The sequence below is a fragment of the Pongo pygmaeus genome, chromosome 2, assembly GCF_028885625.2.
Source record: "Pongo pygmaeus isolate AG05252 chromosome 2, NHGRI_mPonPyg2-v2.0_pri, whole genome shotgun sequence".
NCBI lineage: Eukaryota > Metazoa > Chordata > Mammalia > Primates > Hominidae > Pongo > Pongo pygmaeus.
Genome location: NC_085930.1, coordinates 53,427,734 through 53,447,589, shown reverse-complemented (window position 1 = coordinate 53,447,589; position 19,856 = coordinate 53,427,734). Strand labels below are relative to the sequence as shown.

The window sequence follows — 19,856 nt, the reverse complement described above, 5'->3', positions numbered from 1 at the left end:
ATGATTATATCAGTTATTTATCACTGCTTAACAAACCACCCCAAAATTTAATAGTGTGATATACACCATTCTATTTGTTCCCAATTCTGTGGTTCAGCAGTTTGGGCCAGATTTAACTGGTGGTTCTTCTGCTGGTCTTGCCTGGGATCACACATGTTCTGCAGTCACCTGGCAGCCAGACTGCCTCATTCACATGTCTAGCAGTTCCTGTGGGGCTTGCAGGGCTGTTGCCTGGACCTCTGGAGGCCAGCCCAGCTTCTTTGCACTGTGGTCTCAGGCTGCAAGAATGGGCCCTGTCCTAAGGCACAAGCATGTTTCAAACTCTGTGTCATGTTTGCTATTGGCCAAAGAAAAAGACCCTACCTCTTGATGGGAGGAACAGCAAAGTCACATTCAAAGGGACACACATACAAGGATAGGAGGAATTGGGGAATTTTTTGCCATCTACCACAGGGTGGTTTCTCTCTCTCTCTCTCTCTCACTCTAATTGCCAATGTTTAAAGATTGGAGCTTCATCTTATCTTGAAAAATCAGCTAGCCTACTTTATTCATTTACACTTCCTCCCTCATCTGTTGGCATTTGAGTTGTGATAATGCCTAATTTACAAGATTGTTTTTGTGAAGTTAGATAGGGAAAAATCTGACAAAAGCAGAAACTCAATATATGTTTTCCCCTTTCTGAACACCACTAGTCATGAAGCTGCTACCTGCCAATGACCAAGGAGAGCGGCCAAGATGAAGAACAAGGGAGTCATAGAGGAGGTGGCTGGAGAGTAATCCCTTGGTCTGTTTTAGAAGTATAGAGGCATTAGGAAACAAAACTCTTAAAGAATTTATAAGAAAACTAAACGTACTTTAAGAAATTGAAAGGAGCAGTAGGAAACATATCAGTTTGCTCTAAGTGAAATGTTTCAGGCTCTGAATGGTTCACCCAAGAACCTGAGCTCATTCCTGGGAGGCACCTGCAGAAAACTGGTTCTGGTCCTGGTCCCTGTCTTCAGGTGTCTGTGTGTAAACATCTTATCCCAGTGTAAACATCTGCAGCTGGTAAATGTCTGGGGGTTTTCTCACTGCTCTCCAGGAGACTCAGCACTGCCCTGTTCTTTCCTAGCCTGAGTCAGGACTGAGCAGAGAATCCTCCACCACACACAGCAGGCACTATCTGCCACAGTTCCTTTCCCTGATAGCTTCAAATTCTCTGCCTTTTGAAATAAGCCTACTTTTAACTGGAATAAATAATTGGTCAATCTCTACCTCAGGTGAAGAGGAGCCAAGCCTCTGGAAACACTTAGGAACAAACTGTGTAAAAACCAAAAGCAATTGCGTAACCGGTTAAATAAGCTTGCTGGACTTTGTCCCTGTGTATGAGTTAGGCAATTTTTTCAGCTAGTTTGAGTGATGTGCTGACCAGTGAAGTGCAGTGAAGCAGTGGGAACCGGAATATCCAAAGAGTGGTTTGAAGGAGAAAGAAGCATTGTGGCTTTATATCCTCTGCGCCTGGGTTTCCTGAAGTCATCACACATAAAGGAGAGAGAAAATGGCTCAGTTAAAGGTAAGAAACCATCTGGCAAGTTTGCTGTGGCTTCTTCAGCCAAAATTTATGGAAGTTTCTGAGAACTCCAGGGTATCAGAGTTGGAAAAGACTTGGAGAGGCCCTGGTTCAAACCCCTGTGTTCAGAGGCTTCCCTGTGGTGTCTGTGGGCACAGCTGGGGCTGAAGAACAAGGGAAAGGTGATAAAGGAAAGAAATGAAGCTCTTATTGGTCATCCCTTGCCTTTGTTCATTTCAATTATTGTCTTGGAAATCTGTAGATATCCTAAGAGCTCCCCTCCACTACGGACATGCACGTTTCTCTCTATGTCTCTTTCCCACCCCCTGCTCTGACACTTTCCCATTGCTGCAGCTTCATGGACCACTTCCGGTGACCAATTAGATATGCTTAATCTATTTAGTTAATTGAGGCTCTGAATCAGCCCTTGGCCAGCAGAAGCACCCCCTCTAGGAAATCATTCCTTCTTTTTAGTAATGCGCAATTGAAAAGTATGTGTGGGTTATGTGCTGTTAGGTGCTAGGCATTTTAACTATGAATTAACTCATAATCCTCAAAATAAATCTGGGGTGTAGAAAGAGGTTCTTGTTTCAATTAGAAAAGTAATGCTTGGAGAGACTATGATTTGCGCAAGGTCACTGCCAATAGATGACTTGATTAGAAACGGTATGTTTGAATGCGAAGTCCGGACTCAAAAAGGGGCCTTAGTGGCTCCTACTAGACTGGTATCTTAAGGCAAGGAAAACAGAATATGTCCCTAATATCTAAAACCATGCCTAGTGCCCAGCCCAGGCTTGCAACAGTGCTCAACACATGCATGTGTAACTGAACAGAACTGCCCAGAACGTTGGCTCAGGCCAAGTGGGCCAGACCACCCCACAACAGACATCTTCCCAGAATGCAGGGTTTGAGAAGTGCCCTAATGCCCTCTAACTGATGCTGAGTTTGAAGAATCCATCAGTTAAGGGGAGATGTTTCTGAGTTTGAAGAATCAAACGCCCTCCTAATTGGTAGGAATCCTGAAAACACTCAACACCGGAGTAAAAGACTTTGGTTTTTTATCTTTATGCCTGACTAAAAGTTAACTCTCATTCTTTCATTCAGCAAATATTTTGTGCTAGTGCATGATACTGCAGATTAATATAGTAGATGAACTGAGTCTGGGCTAGGTAGAGTCAAAAAAAAATTTCTTAAAGGAGCCTGTACCTAAATTGAGTCTTAAGGGAGAAGTAGGAGCTGGCAAAGTGAGGAAGGACGGGATCTGGAGGGAAGAGTGAGTGCAAAGGCACAGCACATGCAGAATGCCTGCATGCTCTAGAATCCAAAACTATGTCAGCCAAATTTGAGTTGATGGAGGGACAGCCAAATTGAGATACCCAGGCGGTGGTTGGATTTATGGATCTGGATTTCAGGGGAGTGGGCAGGGCTAGGGGAATAGAACTGAGGGTCGTGATGTCAGTGGTAGGAGTTGAAGTCTTGGAAGAAAGAGTAGATAGACACTTTGTTTTCTGATGAACATTCTATGAGGAAGTTCAGCAGGGGTTGGAAACATCTTTACCATTTATAAACAAATTTTATGTAAAATCCTATCCTGCTGTCATGTTTAAGCAACTTATTATGCACAGCACCAGGACATCAATGTAAACTGCATGCCAGTCTTTGCTCTCAGTTTCAAAGGCATTCTTCCCTGCCTGCTGTCTAATCTTTACAAAGAAAGGTTAATTCCAGAGGTCAGGAATCCAAACACAGAAAACCAGACTGCATCATATTCATTCTAATCAATAAACATTATGTAATTTTTAAAACTGTTTCTCATCTTTTATTTCTTCATTTTAATGAATATGTCAACACAAAGCCATAAATGAAATCACATTTACACAAAAGTACAACTGGGAGAAGAAAATTCAAAAGATAAAATAATTAAATTTAAAATGAAATACCCTATGTATTTGAGTAAGTTGCTTAGCTTCTCCCAACCTTGGTTTCCTCATTTCTAAAACGAAGAGTTTGCTTAATATTCAGGCTCTGGGCCCCACCACCAAATCCTTGATTCACTGGCTCTGGGTCTGTATGTAACAAGCTTCTGGAGTGATTCTAATGATTAGCCAGAGACAGGACCTACTATTCTACATAACTGATTTCCTGTTGCTGCTGTAAAAAATTACCACAAATTTATTGGCTTAAAACAACACAAATGTATTATCTTGAAGTTGTGGAGGTCAGAAGGCTGAAATCGGTTTCACTGGGCTAAAGTCGAGGTGTCAGTGTGGCTCGTTTCTTCTGGAGACTCTATGAGAGATTGTGTTTTCCTGCCTTTTCCATGGATTCTGTTTCCTCTTCTAGAGGCTACCCACATTCCTTGGTTTGTAGCCTCTTCCTCGATCTTCAAAAAAATGTATCTCTGCTTTTGTAATCACGTCACCTTTTCTCCTCTTATAAGTCAAATCTCCCTTTGCCTCCCTTTTATAATGACATTTGTAATTACATTTAGGATACACCCAAATAATTAGGATATCTCCCCATCCCAAGATCCTTAATCATATATGCAAAAATCTGTTTGGCTAGAAAAGGTAATACTCACAGGTTTCAGGGGTTAAGCCATACATATCTTTCAGAGCGAGCCATTTATTCAGCCTGCTGCGATAATCTGCAAGTTCCCTTTACAATCTATGTTCTACGTTCCCATCAAGGTTAACTAGAAATATTAGACTCTTTTTCCACAGGAAAATAAAGGTAGCAGTAGTTTCATCTCTACCCTGACTTCTCTCTCTTTCCTTCATGCCCAGTAAGAGGAAGTGAGGTGCACCATCTGTTCATCTCATCAGGTGTTACCTAGAATCAGAGTCAGGAGAAAACACCTCATAAAACTACCCTGACAAGTAAACCATATCCTGGGGACCAGGTGAGAATTAAAAAGCTGTATACTCATAAGCTGCCAAAGAGCTGATGGTACTGAAGTCACATGGAGCTCAGGAATTTATTCCTGCATTTAGAAAGTATGCATATAATTCTCTTGAAAAGAAATGAAATCATATTTTTCTGTCGGATCAAATTATTCAGAAATCCGAACTGTAGAAAACATACAAACACACTTGCTTAATGTTAGCTTTTTAATGTTATTTTTGTACACAATATACTTTTACATAGGCACTGAACCAGCTGGAAATGAATGCTTGGATTTTCGCAGCTGATAAAAACAGTTCAGATTCTGTCCTTGAGCTCAATGTCTGGAGAAAGCAGCTGCGAATACTGCTTCCTTAATTCAGATGCCTTTGGCAGTGAGGGGCATGACATTTTAAAGCTGTAATAAACTGTGTACTTTTTCTCTCAGGGGATTAGAAAAACCAATTGATTTGATAGTGACTCAGCAGTTTTCACCTTCCTCTTCAGCCAATGCCCTGCAGCTAAGATTGAGAAACGGATTCACAACACACACCTCTTGGTGCTTGGTGGCTCCCTTCCAAACCACCAGCTTTTCTTTCTACTTTCTTCCCTATTTTTTAAAGCACAGTCTGAATCAAGTGCTTCAGAAATATATATACTAACTCGTGTTCCAAACACATAACCCTGAACTCTCTTCTGAGGCCACCAGTTACAAAGAATGGGGAAGGTTAATGAGTAAATCCACCAGTGCCTGCCAGAAAGCTCAGCTGTACTCCAGCCTGCCTTCCTCTCTTGCAGAGAGAAACAATGCGGCAGTTGAACAAAGCGAAGGCACTGTAATGCCCAGTGGCTTCAGTCACAGGCTGGTCTAAAATTCCATTTCACAGAATTGAAGATAATTTGGGGTTATTACCAATTCTCAGCAGCTCAAATTCAATCCCGTTGATGGTGAGCATGGGGTTCATTTTGAGAGAAGAAAATTGGATGCAGCAGAGAATCAGAATGTTGGATGGTCTCTGCCATTTCCCCAAAGATATCATCCTAACTGCATGCTGCTGCTTTTAACAAATCAGTATATAACTTAGTATTTTTTGTGATGACAAATTTTCAAATATACAAAATATTGAGTCTGAAGGCAAAAAGAATAATTTTTCACTTCCATTGCTTCCTAGGTCATAACATTCACATCTGATATTTCTTCCAAATACAGACTGTTATTGGCCTGATCATCACTCACACATCCAGGCTTGTTACATCTCCATGCCACTGAGTATCGGGGAACCTGCCCCGATATTCACGTAGGTTCTTTTCTATTTTCCCTAAGCGTCAGCCAGCTTGAGAAATAAAGTGACAGAGTACAAAAGAGAGAAATTTTAAAGCCGGGCGTCTGGGGGAGACATCACATGTCAGTAGGTTCCGTGATGCCCCACAAGCCACAAAAACCAGCAAGTTTTTATTAGGGATTTTCAAAAGGGGAGGGAGTGTGTGAATAGGTGTGGGTCACAGACATCAAGTACTTTACAAGGTAATAGAATATCACAAGGCAAGTGGAGGCAGGGCGAGATCAGGACCACAGGACCGGGGCGAAATTAAAATTGCTAATGAAGTTTCGGGCACCATTGTCATTGATAACATCTTATCAGGAGACAGGGTTTTTGAGATCAACCGGTCTGACCAAAATTTATTAGGCAGGAATTTCCTCTTCTTAATAAGCCTGGGAGCGCTATGGGAGACTGGGGTCTATTTCACCCCTGCAGTCTCAACCATAAGAGACAAGCGCACCTGGGGGGGCTGTTTATAAGCCTATACCTCCAGGCGTGTATTCTCTTTCTAAGGGATGTTCCATGCTGAGAAAAAGAATTCAGCGATATTTCTCCCATTTGCTTTTGAAAGAAGAGAAATATGGCTCTGTTCTGCCCGGCTACCGGCGGTCAGAGTTTAAGGTTATCTCTCTTGAATTTCCTGAACAATTGCTGTTATCCTGTTCTTTTTTCAAGGTGCGCACATTTCATACTGCTCAAACACACATGCTGTACAATTTGTGCAGTTAATGCAATTATTACAGGGTCCTGAGGCGATATACATCCTCCTCAGCTGATTAAGAGATTAAAGTAAAGATAGGCGTAGGAAATCACAAGGATATTGACTGGGGAAGTGATAAGTGTCCATGAAATCTTTACAATTTATGTTTAGAGATTGCAGTAAAGACAGGCATAAGAAATTACAAAAGTATTAATTTGGGGAACTAATAAATGTCCATGAAATCTTCACAATCCACGTTCTTCTGCCATGGCTTCAGCCAGTCCCTCCGTTTGGGGTCCCAGACTTCCCACAACAACTGAGAACTCTGGAGGGCCTACCCTTCACCTGCTTCCACCCTTCTTATATCTCTTAAGGAGATGTGTTCAGATGGTGACATTTCGCTCTCTGAGCAAGACTGCACTTTCATTATCCTGGGCTAAAATCAATTGGTGTTTAAGTTAGAGCAAAGAGGGTTCTAACCCTATTTACAGCAGCACACATACACTTACATTAGAATTGGCTTTAAGGGAAAAACTCAATCAATTGACAAATTTCCACTGATTACCTTCTATGAGCCAAGACTGCCATAGTCCCAGCCTTCATGCAGCTTATAGGCTAGCAAAAGAGCCAGACAGTGCACAAGAACTCACAAGTGTGTTGCGAGTTCTTACAAGAGTAAGTTTCAGGGGCTCTCCATGACTTACCTTGTTGAGAAACCCTTTAACTTTTTTTTTTTTCTCTGGGTGTAAAGTGAAGAGATGGCAATCAGAGTAGGTTCCATTGTGTCACTGTGAAAAGATTCTGGGCTGGCATGTCTCCTGAAGGCCACCCATATCTTTAAACTTTATTTTCATGTATTCACACAAATATAGATGTGTTCCATAGATGAGGCAGATAGCAGAGGCTTCTGCCTGCAGCAAGGCTAGTTTGGAGAGGGTTTTGCTGTCGGGTTTGGACCCACACACCTCTTCCTAGATGCTTTTTCTATTTTTTTCCAGAGTTTGAAAGGAAAATGGAGTCTCAAGTTCAGGGAGGTTACAGTGTAGACCCAGAAATCAGCTAAGTACAGCTAAGGGTGGAGAAGTCTATGCAATATCCAGCACTCTTCTGATTAATTAGAAGTCTTTAAAATTCAAAGAAAGCATATTGTCTTCCCTAAATGATTCATATGTCAAGACACAGTAAAGGTATTATATGTGGAACATCATACACAAACATATGTCCATATAGAAATTCTTATGTTTGTAAACTGCCAACTTTCTGAAATGCTCTTTAAATCCTACTAATGGTGGCATTTGTGTCTTTGTCACATACAGTACATTTCTGGATTTGGGAATGAGTGTTCTTCAGAGGATCCTCGCTGCCCAGGTTCCCTGCCAGAAGGACAGGTATGAGCAAATAAAGTGCTTAGAAGAGCTCTGAATCCTATTCCTGAATGACTAGTTTTCAGGCCAAAGTGCCTCCACCCACCGTGGCTCTTCCAGTCTAGCCTGTGAACTGTCTAGGGGTTTCCCAAGTCATAGGGGCAATGAAGATACAGAGCAATGACAACACAAAGATTAAAATTGGATTGGTGGCACAGCAGCCAATCCAAACTAGTAAAATTAACTGTAGAGTTTCCAGTAGGATCCCCAAAAATCCAGGGTTAAAGAGAATTCTTCATATTCACCTTGAACACCATAGATGTGACAATTATGATAAAATAACAAGGTGCTTTAACATGTATGCACAAAGATGTTCATACTAGTGCTGGTTAGAAAAGCAACAACACAGTAAACAAAAATATTTTCAAAACTTTTTGCAGCCTGTATCATGGCATAAAAAATCCTCATTTCTTAAAAAAAAAGAAAAAAATGCCTGATTAGTACAGGGTTACAGGTATGATAGGGTCACAGTTTTGGAGGATAAGAATGCAAAGAAAAATACCAACATGTTAATGCTCGGTTATTTCTGGTTGTGAGATAATGGGTGATATCATGTAGTTTATACATTTTCTACAATAAATATATATTACTTTTATAATTGTGGGGCAAGTCACATCAAAAGTTGTTACAAGAAATATATCGGGTTGGAGATTGTCATGTGCAGTGGCCCAGAGCATCCCCATCCCCCTACTGAGTTGGTTGGTGGGAAGGTGGGATGCTTTTCGGATGGGAGTAATATTGTTTATTGCATCCTTTGTTTCAGAATAATCCTCAGGTCTGCCCCTACAATCTCTATGCTGAGCAGCTCTCAGGATCGGCTTTCACTTGTCCGCGGAGCACCAATAAGAGAAGGTACAAGGATTAGATGAATTCTGACCTGCAGACTGTGGGAACTATGACAGGGACTTTGTGCTGCCTCCTTCCCCTGGGCCACAGCCTCCCAGAGCTGCCCAAGATCCTGCTTCTGATAGGCTGTGGTCTGGGTCATGGTCAGAAGAGAATGAACTTCCTGCCAGCTAGCACCAAGTGACTGGTGGAAGAAGGTGAAGGAAAGCTGCACAGAGCTGGGAAAATACACATGTCCAGTTCCATTTACAAATTATCTCCTATACACAGAAGGAAATATTCCTAATAGTTTGGCCTTCTTCTAAAGACTGTCCTGTTGAGTTTTGGCTTGGGGTTTACCTGTTTTGTTTTGTTTTATAATGACTAAGTCACAATTATGGAAGATTCAGAGCAATATCTTTCTCAACTGACTAGAGGTATGTTCTTTGCAAGAAAATGTTGGGTAAACGAAGCTTGGATAGTTAAAAAGTCATGTATTATGGCCCATTGTGGTTTGAATTAATAAGGTTTTTACTGTGGTATTTGCCTTTGCTAGAAACCAGCATATTCATTTACATAGTATGACATATTCCATGTTTGCTCTAATCCTACATCTAGGTCAATGAACGTGATCCCTTGATTAACTCATATCAGGCAGGTTGGATGCAGTATGTATTATAGTTTTGGGAGGCAGTGTTATGATTTAAACAAATAGTGTCTAATTATAAAAATTTTAGGCTAAGGCATTTGTGAAGAGGAATGCTGCTGATATCAGAAACTTGGGGAGAAGGGCATGTGGTCTTGTACTGCTTAGCAGGGCAGCCTGGGTTTATCTCCACAGGTCCTTCTGAGAAGCAAATGAGATAGTAAGTACAAAACTACAATGGACCACACAAATGATAAAGATTGCACAGTTTAATCATGGCCACCCTGGAGGCAGGCCCCCTGAGTATAAATCCTGGCTCCTTTTCCAGCTGTGTGGCCTTGGGTAAATCATCTGCCCTCTTGGATCCTCTAGTTCTTCATTCGTAAAACAAAGATAATTATAGTACCTATTTCATAGCTGTGGTGAGGATTAAAAGAAAGGATGTGTGTAAAGCACATTAGCTTAGCTTAGCACAGGCACATGGTTAGTGCTCAGTTAATGCTAGTTATTGTCATAATAACTATCATTAAGTATTGCCATCATAACAGAGTTTCTGCCTCATTTCCAGGGTATCTCTAGGAGGCTGTCAAGAGAACTGAGCATTAGATATGGCAAGTGCTATGTTACAATGTCAGTATCAACAGTACTTTTCTCTTAATAGATATATGCGTGGAAAGAGGGAGAGTTAGAGAAAGTTTTCTATACATGTCAAAAATCAGGGGATAATTCCTTCGCTATTTAATCATCTCCCTCTCTCTCTTTCTCTCTCTGTAAGCTCAAATAGGGTAAGGTAAGCACACAGATAATTCTGTTCATTCTAATTTATGACAACCTGTCCTCTATGAGTATGTTCTTGACTTTATGGCCCATTCCCTAACAGGCCACCTGGTCTCCGGATTCTGCAGCCTGTCCCCATTATTCAGCAATATCTTCAGCCAGCAGGAGCTGAGCTTTGTTCCAGGAGGCTGAAAAGGAGCTGTTGGCATTTCATTAAGAAGCTGGCACTGTTCCCTGAATCAGAATTAAATCTCTGTTCAGGGCAATGTAGTGCTGCCTGGGGAGTTTTATAAACTCAGCTAAAAAATAAGGGACACTAGGTATGGCTCACCCATCTATTTAGAAGAACTCTTCAAAGATATCCATGAGACTTTTGTGGAAATGCTTCCCACTCAAAATCTCCAGTGGGAAGATGGGACCAGTCTTATCCATAAGTAGGCCGCCTGAAATTCTGAGTTACTACTCATCTGAACCATAGCATGCAGGGCCACCACAAAACTATTAAAGAGTCTATCTACCTACCTACCTACCTACCTACCTACCTACCTATCAGGGATTAATTTTTATCAGATTAGCTAGCTGATTGATCCCTTGGGTCTTGAAAAGGCAAGAGTCTGGAGAGAGAATTTGGAAAATGTGGACTGTGATAAAAATTCAGAAGATTAAGAGAAGAAAGGCAATTTAACAAACACCTAATAAGCCAGCAGCTACTGTATGCCAGGCATTTTTGGTATACAAACTCTCTGAGTTCTCACAACAATCTTAGGAGACAAGGATGAAGAACATAAGGTTCAGGAAGTCTAGTAACTCTCCCAGGATCACACAGGTGGTTCCAAGACATACACACATGCTCTGAACTTCATATACTGGGAGCTGGAGAGGCTTAGTAAGACCAAGGTCTGAGGTCATGTCATCAAGAGATGGAGGAATCAAATGGAAACTAAACAGATCTAGCCCTTTTTCCCCCAGATGGCTCAATGTTGGGCTAGGCCAACTCAACTCACTGAGGTAGACTGTCCTTGGTCTTGAAAGGGCCAGAGCCTGTTGACTCAGGTCTGGTCTTCTGTTGTCCTTCTGTATTTTGTCAGGGTAGTAGCCTCTGAAAGGACTTGGGTCCCTCTTAGTGAGCTTCAGTGTCCCTTCCAACTTCTGGAAGGTCTCATCCTGGTGTCCTTTCAGATTCCTTTATCAGAGTCTTCTTCCCTTCCTGAAGCCTGAGATCTGGTCCTGGTAGAGAGGACACACTTTAAAAAGAAAAGAAAGAAAAGCAAATAAAGGCATAAATGTACTACAATAAAACATGGACATACACTCTTATAATTTTGGAGTACAGAAGTGTTAATTTATTTTTATTTTATTTTAAGTTCCGGGGTATAGGTGCAGGATGCGCAAGTTTGTTACATAGGTAAACATGTGCCATGGTGGTTTGCTGAACCTATCAACCTATCACCTAAGTATTAAGCCCAGCATACATTAGCCATTTTTTTAATGCTCTCCCTCCCCCGACTCCCACCCCCCAACAGGCCCCAGTGTGTGTTATTCCCCTCACTGTGTCCATGTGTTCTCCTTGTTCAGCTCCCACTTATCAGTGAGAACATGCGGTGTTTGGTTTTCTGTTCCTGCTTTAGTTCGCTGAGAGTATTGGCTTCCAGTTCCATCCATGTCCCTGCAAAGGACATGATCTCATTCCTTTTTATGGCTGCATAGAATTCCATGGTGTACATGTACCACATTTTCTTTATCCAGTCTATCATTGATGGGCATTTGGGTTGATTCTATGTCTTTGCCATTGTGAATAGTGCTGCAATAAACATATGTGTGCATGTATCTTCATAACAGATTGATTTATATTCCTTTGGGTATACACTCAGTAATGGGATTGCTGGGTCAAATGGTATTTCTCATTGTAGGTCTTTGAGGAATCACCACACTGCCTTCCACAATGGTTGAACTAATTTACATTCCCACCAACAGTGTAAAAGCATTCTTATCTCTCCACAGCCTCTCCAGAATCATTTTCTTTTATAAATTAATATCAAAAAGACATAAACCCAATAGAAAATGATAAAGGACTTTTACAAGTAATTCATAGAAAAACTATAAAGAACCAATAAACAATTAGACTTGTTTTTTGGAAATATTTTATATTTTCTAACTCATAATAAAGGAAATACAAAATAAAATGAAATATTATTTTTCACCTAAAACACTAAAATTTTTAATAATACTCCAGATTTGTGAAGATTTGGGTGACCAGGCACTCTCACACATTGTTAGTATGATAATAAAGAGTTAAAATGATCTGATAATTTTGTTTAGAAATGCACTGACGTATCTCAAAGAATATATAAGAAATATATAAGAAAATCACTAAGCTCTGATGCCTCTGAGGAATAGCCCTGAAGAAACTGGAGGAGGAAGGAGCCATTTACCTTTCAGGACTTTTTAAATTACTTGAATTATTTTTACCTTTGTCATGTATTACTTTTGTAATTTTAAAGGAGAAAATTGATTTATTATTTCAAAAATAACAAAGATACCACCCATATTCTCTCAAGCTGCGTAGAACTCATTGTTCTTGCCTTCCAGAGCAAGGACTAGCATCCTATGATACACATAAGCTAATGTTTTTCTATGGATTTTCCTACACAGATATCCCTCAAGGTACTTCCCCTTCCTTTATAGTTTTTAGAAAACACAGTTCTTCATTTTTTGGCAGCATGGAAATAACCATGAGTCAGAGTCCATTTGAAGCATGATGGGTGGAATGAAAAAGTGAGAAGAGGCCAGGGCTGTGGGCAGCAGATGGCCATTAAAAAGTGATGCTGTGTCATTGCTTCACTGCTTCACACATTAGAGCCCACAGGTCGTTGTTGACTTGAGTGTCTTCCTGATGGTACTGCCTGAGCCATTCTGTGTATCACTCAGAACATTACTCTAAGGCTTGTATATCTTGTGTGTTTTTCCCTCTAGCTGGCTATACAGGATTCTACCTTCAGTTTCTCACAAGCCCTTTGAATCCATTGACGAAGGCCATGTCACTCACAACTGGGATGAAGTTGATCCTGATCCTAACCAGGTAACCTGGTCCTGTGAATTGAAGCATATCATATACCCAAAACCTTGACTAGAAATACCTAAATAGAATACTATGGTCACTGGAAAAAATAGATAGTTTTTTAAAGCATTATTTTAATAAATGCTAAAGTGTGTCTGTTTTCTGCTCAAACTTGGGTGGTGTATTAGTCCATTATCATGCTGCTATGAAAAAATAACCAAGACTGGGTAATTTACAAAGGAAATATTTTTAATTGACTCATAGTTCTGCATGGCTGGGGAGGCCTCAAGAAACTTACAATCATGGCGGAAGGGGAAGCAAACACATCCTTCTTCATATGGCGGCAGGAGAGAGAAGTGTTAAGCGAAAGGGGAAAAATCCCCTTATAAAACTATCATATCTTGTGAGAACTCACTATCATGAGAATAGCATGAGGGTAACCATCCCCATGATTCAATTACCTCCCACCATGAAGGTCCCTCCCACAAAACGTGAGGATTATGGGAACTATAATTCAAGATGAGATTTGGGTGGGTCAGTATGAGGTGGGAATTTTGGAACTGATGGATTGATTATGTATGTACATATTGTTAAAAGAAAAACCTTAGACAAATCTAATTTAGCAGAGTTTAATTGGGCAAAGGACAATTCACAAATTATTCTACCTGAGCCAGGATAGGTTCTGAGAGACTCCAGTGCAGACACTAGTAGAAGACGATTTATGGACAGAAAAAGGAAAGTGATGTATAGAAAACAGAAATGAGGTATAGAAATAGCCAGATTGGTTGCAGCTCGGCATATGACTTACTTGAACACAGTTTTAACAGTGTGTCACAATGATTGGCACAAGAGTAGGTTACACATCCAATTAGGTTATGGTTCACTGTGTGGAGAAACTTTTAGGCAGAACTTAAAATATGTAAGGAGGCAGCTTTAGGATAAACTTGATTAACAGTCTGCATGTGTGTGTGTGTGTGTGTGTGTGTGTGTGTGTGCACATGCACACATAAGCTTGTATTTTTCTAGCCTAATGGCATATAGATGGACACAGGAGTAGTTCGGACTTACTAGAACTGCTCAGGTGACTTGGATGAGTGGAAATTTTATAGGTTGGTCAAAATATCTATATGTTCATAGGTTTTTTTTTTGTTGTTAATCTAAACTTACCACAAAACATAGAAAATACATTCAATACAGACATCTTTGAAGAGAGGCCTTTGAAATCTGGCATAGGGGTGAGAGTCTTGCTGTCTGGGCTGAATTATGCAAGTCTGTTGTGGTCACAGATCACTATCACAGTCTCTTCAGACCTAGGACTTCCATTCTTTTTCTAGGAGTTTCCTCCTTTTGGTCTAGTAATAGTGGGTGTTCTCTCTGATTATCGTTATTACTTACGTACTCTGCTTGCAGAGTATATAAGATAGAATGAGACAGAACCAGTACTATAGCAATGAGACAGACCCAGTGCTATAATGGACTGAGCTCTTTTTTTTTAACCTTCTGAGAACCCCAGTGTATTGCCTTTGTCCCTGAGTTTAGGTACATGGCGCTGATAATAGGTATGTAGGGCAGGAAGAAAAACAGACTTGGGTTTGCATCCCTGCCCATCTACTTACTAGCTGTGTCTTAAGCTATGATGTTTCAACTGTAAAATGGGATGATAACATCTGCCTCACAGTGCTATTGTGAAGATTATGAGAGAATGGGTGTGAACCTGCTTTGTACAATGCCTGGCATGTGATAGGCAAGAACCATGATTCTGATACAGCTATTTACATTTACCTGAATTTACGTTATTCAGGTAAATTTATTTCTTCATTTTATATTATTTTTTACTCTAAACTCTTCTTCTGCCCTCTTTCCCTCCCTCCTACTCTCTCTCTCTCCCTCCCTCTCTATCCCCCGCCACTTTCCACAACCCAAGGAAATCTCCTGCTTCCCCTTTGTTTACCATGACATTTTGTCTATACCTGCAAATCTCCCTCCCCTAAGTGCTGAGACTTTTTATAAGACAAAAGTCAAAATAATTTATAGACACCTTTGGTTTCCTGCCCAGTTGTCTCTCTTGTCTTAATTATGGAAATCTCAGCGAAATAAGCATCTGCTTGAATGCTACCACCCCTCTCTACCAGGGACAGGAAGGGAGGGAGGCATTTAGGGTGGAAAAATGTGAATTGGTATTTAAAATATTGTCTACCTCATAGCCACTTTGAAACTAAGATATTTTGTCTAAATAATTGACCCTTAAACTTGTATGAAGTTTAATGCATAAAGCAGACATCCTCCCTGGTCCCCAGCTGGCCTATATATTGCCTTTAAGCACATTGCAAAATGCAGCCCCTATTCTAACCCCCAACCCCTCAGACTCAGTCCCCCACACAAAGGGACACAGACGAGGCATTCAGCTCCTCCCTTTCCCCTTCGGTCAGACGAGGCCCTTGTGCAGGGCACAGCTTGCACAACCAACCTGGGGACCCTGACTTCACCTCATTCTTGAGTCTCATGTGGGTTCAAGTAATATGAGTATAGTAATTATGTATATGAAGTTAACTAAATGAGGGATTATAAGAAAAGTCCATGGGCAGATTTGGATAATTTAAATTATTGTTTATTTATAATGATAAATAATTATTTATTATTATTTTGCTTCAAGATAGCAATCAAATCACTAGTGGTTAACAGGGTAGGCTGGGGAGTTCCAGGGCTCCTGCCTGCTCATATTGATCATAACAATTTTCTAAGCCTCTCAACCTTAATAAATCTTCATAGATTTGTTTATAGTTGTGTGGACAACAGTGGAGCCATACTTCTTTTATATAGTTTCATTCGGGGTGGGGGGTTAGGTTTTAAACCTAACCTTTAAAGAAAATATGTGATGTGACTCTACTTTGAGTGTGATGTGTAATATGCTCAGTAATATATCTTTATTATATATTATTATTTCCTTGACTATCATTGCTACATTTTATTTAACATGAATACACCCTTTCATAGGAATTATTTTGGAGTTCAGGTGACATACCCATGGAAGATAATCTTGTTCTAATAGAATTTTTTCTAGCTTTGTCTTTTTTTTTTTTTTTTTTTTTTTTGAGACAAGAGTCTCACTCTGCTGCTCAGGCGGGAGTACAGTGGTGTGATCACAGCTCACTGCAGCCTTGACTTCCCAGGCTCAGATGATCCTCCTACCTCAGCCCCCTGAGTAGCTGGGAGTACAGGTGTGCACCACAATGGCCGGCTAATCGTTTGTATTTTTGATAGAGAAAGGGTTTCACCATATTGCTCAGGCTGGTCTCGAACTCCTGGGCTCAAGCAATCTGCCTGCCTGAGCCTCCCAAAGTGCTGGAATTACAGGCATGAACCACTCCACACAGCTTAGCTTTGTCTGATTATATGAGTAAAATATACTTATAAAAACTCAAAAATATTGTAGAAATTAATAAAATATTACTGGAAGTCTCCCATCATTAAGTGAGAGTCAAGTATATAAGTTGTACATGTTAATTCATTATTTCATAAATAGTTGACATACATTTTGACCAGGAAGTTTGAAGCAACTGGAGTAAAAAGCTTGAGTTAATACAGAGGCATCAAAATAGCTGTATCAGGGCGGGCATAGTGGCTCATGCCTGTAATCCCAGCACTTTGGGAGGCCAAGGCAGGTGGATCACCTGAGACTGGGAGTTTGAGACCAGCCTTACCTGAGGTCAGGAGTTCGAGAACAGCTTGACCAATGTGGAGAAACGCCATCTCTACTAAAAATACAAAATTAGCCAGGCGTGGTGGTGCATGCCTGAAATCCCAACTACTCAGGAGGCTGAGGCAGGAGAATTGCTTGAACCCAGGAGGCGGAGGTTGTGGTGAGCCAAGATTGCGCCATTGGACTACAGCCTGGGCAACAAGAGCAAAACTCTGTCTCAAAATAATAATGACAATAATAATAATAGCTGTACTAGAAGTTTCTGCTTGTTTTCTAGTAGACCCTCAGCCCATATTTGTTCCCCTTCTCCCCACTTCCCATGTTTCCCATTCTAACCTATGGTTAGAATGGCTTTGCTTTTGTCCTTGAACTTGTTGCCTTTCTTCTGTTTTGAATTCCCTGAACACTTTCTATATGGTAGCCACCAAATGAATTTCTTCTCCAATATCTTCCTTGCTCCTTTGAGACCTTGTCTTCACATACACTGGGAGAGATGTGCCTCAGAACTCAATAGTGTCTCAGTGTCTCCGTGAACACCGGCTCCATCCAGGTAGCAGTTTATGATCTTTCTGACTTGTGACCTCTGTCACCCGCCAACTACTTCTCTTTCCATGATAAACCCTGGCTGATCTTGCAAAATCTACACTTTTGTCTTTTCTTTTAAACCTTCTTTACACATTAATATCTCTTTCCAATTTTATACTTCAGTGTTTAACCACAGCATTTTGCATTCATCACTTTCTTCCTCATAACCTCCTCCAAATATGTACTCCAGACTCTCAGCAAGAAAGGCTGAGAAAATTATATTTAGGTACCCCTCTGACAGTCCTTCCCAGCTGAAGCCTGTATGATAGGTATGTCTTCACCTGTCATAGACCAAATCCAATATTTCATCAGCTTCACCAACTATCCACATTAGTCATCTCTGGAAATTTGAAGACCTGAGGATTGTCTGATGATTCCTCCAGTGTAACATTTAGTCCCAAAGGCAGCATCGTGCAATATGCAATCATCACTGTCATCCTTGATACCCTCTCAGGAAGACTGGGGGCTGCTCCCCATAAAGCCTTCATTTTCTTTAGTGTATATTTAATCAGTTATCCAAGAATTAATGCAACCTCTTTTTGAGTGTATTTAAATTCAGCCTGAGGACATAAATTCAATTCATTAATATCTCACATAAGAAGTATACCTAATTTTATGTGTCTGCCTCTAATTTCTGAAGTCTCAGAATTTAATGAACTAATCTACATCCAATTTAACCACGATTTTACAGATTTCAGCTAGAATTCCTGAATTAGCATTTTTCTTTAAGGGTCCTTTAAAATTTATTTTTCTTATTATTTCATCTCTAACCTCTTGATTGTTGAAAAATCAGATTCTTGACTCAGTTAAGACTCATCTGAGAAAATTACCTCTTGGTTCTTAACCAGTATAATTTGGACCAAGTGAGAAATACCTCAAAGCTAATTAAAGAACATATCATAAAATGCCTTCTGTCTCTAGTACATGCAAATTATAAAAAAAAGTTTCAAAACAATACACCCTTACAGGGTATTTGCTGTCTAATTTGTCAAACTTTCCAGGTTTTGCCATCCTGAAATCCCCTTTCCTCCACAGATGTCTTGGATTTTCCTGCCTGTCTTGCCCAAGTCTCTCCTAGTCACAGCCAGACTCCTTGAGAAATAATCTAAACCCAGTTTATCACCCTCATTCACTCTTTAACCCTATGCAATTCAGCCTGCCCAGACGACTCTATTGAAAATATTTATACCCTGTTTACACAATAGTGCATCACTCTCTAATTAATACATATTTTTATTTAAAACTTACATAAAAGTGTCAATGCCCAGTAATTCCACTAACACAGAGTTAACAACTTCTAATGTTTTGAGTTCTTTCAAATCTTTTCTTTTTGTACATATATGTAAATAAATAATTCCTAGGGTCCCATGTAACCAGTAACCAAGAGTAATTTAAAATAATATGTGGCCAGGCACAGTGGCTCATGCCTGTAATCCCAGCACTTTGGGAGGCCAAGATGAGAGGTTCACTTGAGTCCAGGAGTTTGAGACCAGCCCTGGCAACATAACAAGACTCTGGCTCTACAAAAATGTGAAAAAAAATTAGCTGAGCATGGTGGCAAGCACCGGTAGTCCCAGGCACTCAGGAGGCTGAGGTGGGAAGACTGCTCGAGCCTGGGAGGTCAGGGCTGCAGTGAGCCCTGTTCATGCCACTGCACTCCAGCCTGGGCAACAGTGTGAAACACTATCTCAAAAAAAAAAAAAAAAAAAAAAAAGAAAGAAAGAAAGAGAAAAGTTAATCTTTACTTGTTTTTCCTGAAGACATTAAAGAGTATCCAATATATGACCCACAGCAACACTTTTTAAAATCCCGTTTTTCCAGTTTTTCCCAGACTCCCACCCTCTTACATCTGTCTTCTCTCACCTCACCTCTCACCTTCCCCAAGCTCTTCATGCCTTGTCACCTTTGATTGTTGGCTTCTCTCTTCCTCCCTGTACATTCTGCCTCTAGAAAATGATACCTGCACTGTAGATCCCCTACCCCCTTTGGCTGGGATCACACATGGTGTTATGTGGGATAACACACACATAACAGTGACCTCCATGGCAATACTGGAGTTCAAGGGACTCCAGTGAGAATAGGCAAATCTGAATTTTCTGCAGAGATCAGGGAAGGGAAGAGGAAGAGGCTGTGAATACACTTATAATAGTGCTTTTTAAAAAAAATATCAGTTACATATATATTTACTATAATTAAGCTCATGGTGTAATGCAGTCTTAAATTATTTTTATTTAAATATCATATTTTGTGCCTTTTTCCATGTCTTTTTAAACTTGAGTGTAGATATTTTTGATATTATATTATAATCCAGTAAATGTTTATAAAACAATTCCTAATATTGTGAGATATTTGAATTTTTTCCATTTTTGCTATTATGTAGTAAATCC

At 40.3% G+C, this 19,856-nt stretch overlaps 1 protein-coding gene across 1 annotated transcript in view; it reads left to right on the top strand.

Annotated features, from left to right (window-relative positions):
* The first annotated feature begins 1,359 nt into the window (after positions 1-1,359).
* HGD (homogentisate 1,2-dioxygenase) overlaps positions 1,360-19,856 on the top strand; it is a 54,157-nt gene continuing 35,660 nt past the window's right edge. The window contains exons 1-4 of the mRNA XM_054481052.2: positions 1,360-1,552; positions 7,771-7,842; positions 8,642-8,730; positions 13,100-13,205. Of these exons, the coding sequence (XP_054337027.1) occupies positions 1,538-1,552; positions 7,771-7,842; positions 8,642-8,730; positions 13,100-13,205 (282 nt within the window). The 5' untranslated portion in view covers positions 1,360-1,537. The remainder of the gene's footprint in view (positions 1,553-7,770; positions 7,843-8,641; positions 8,731-13,099; positions 13,206-19,856) is intronic.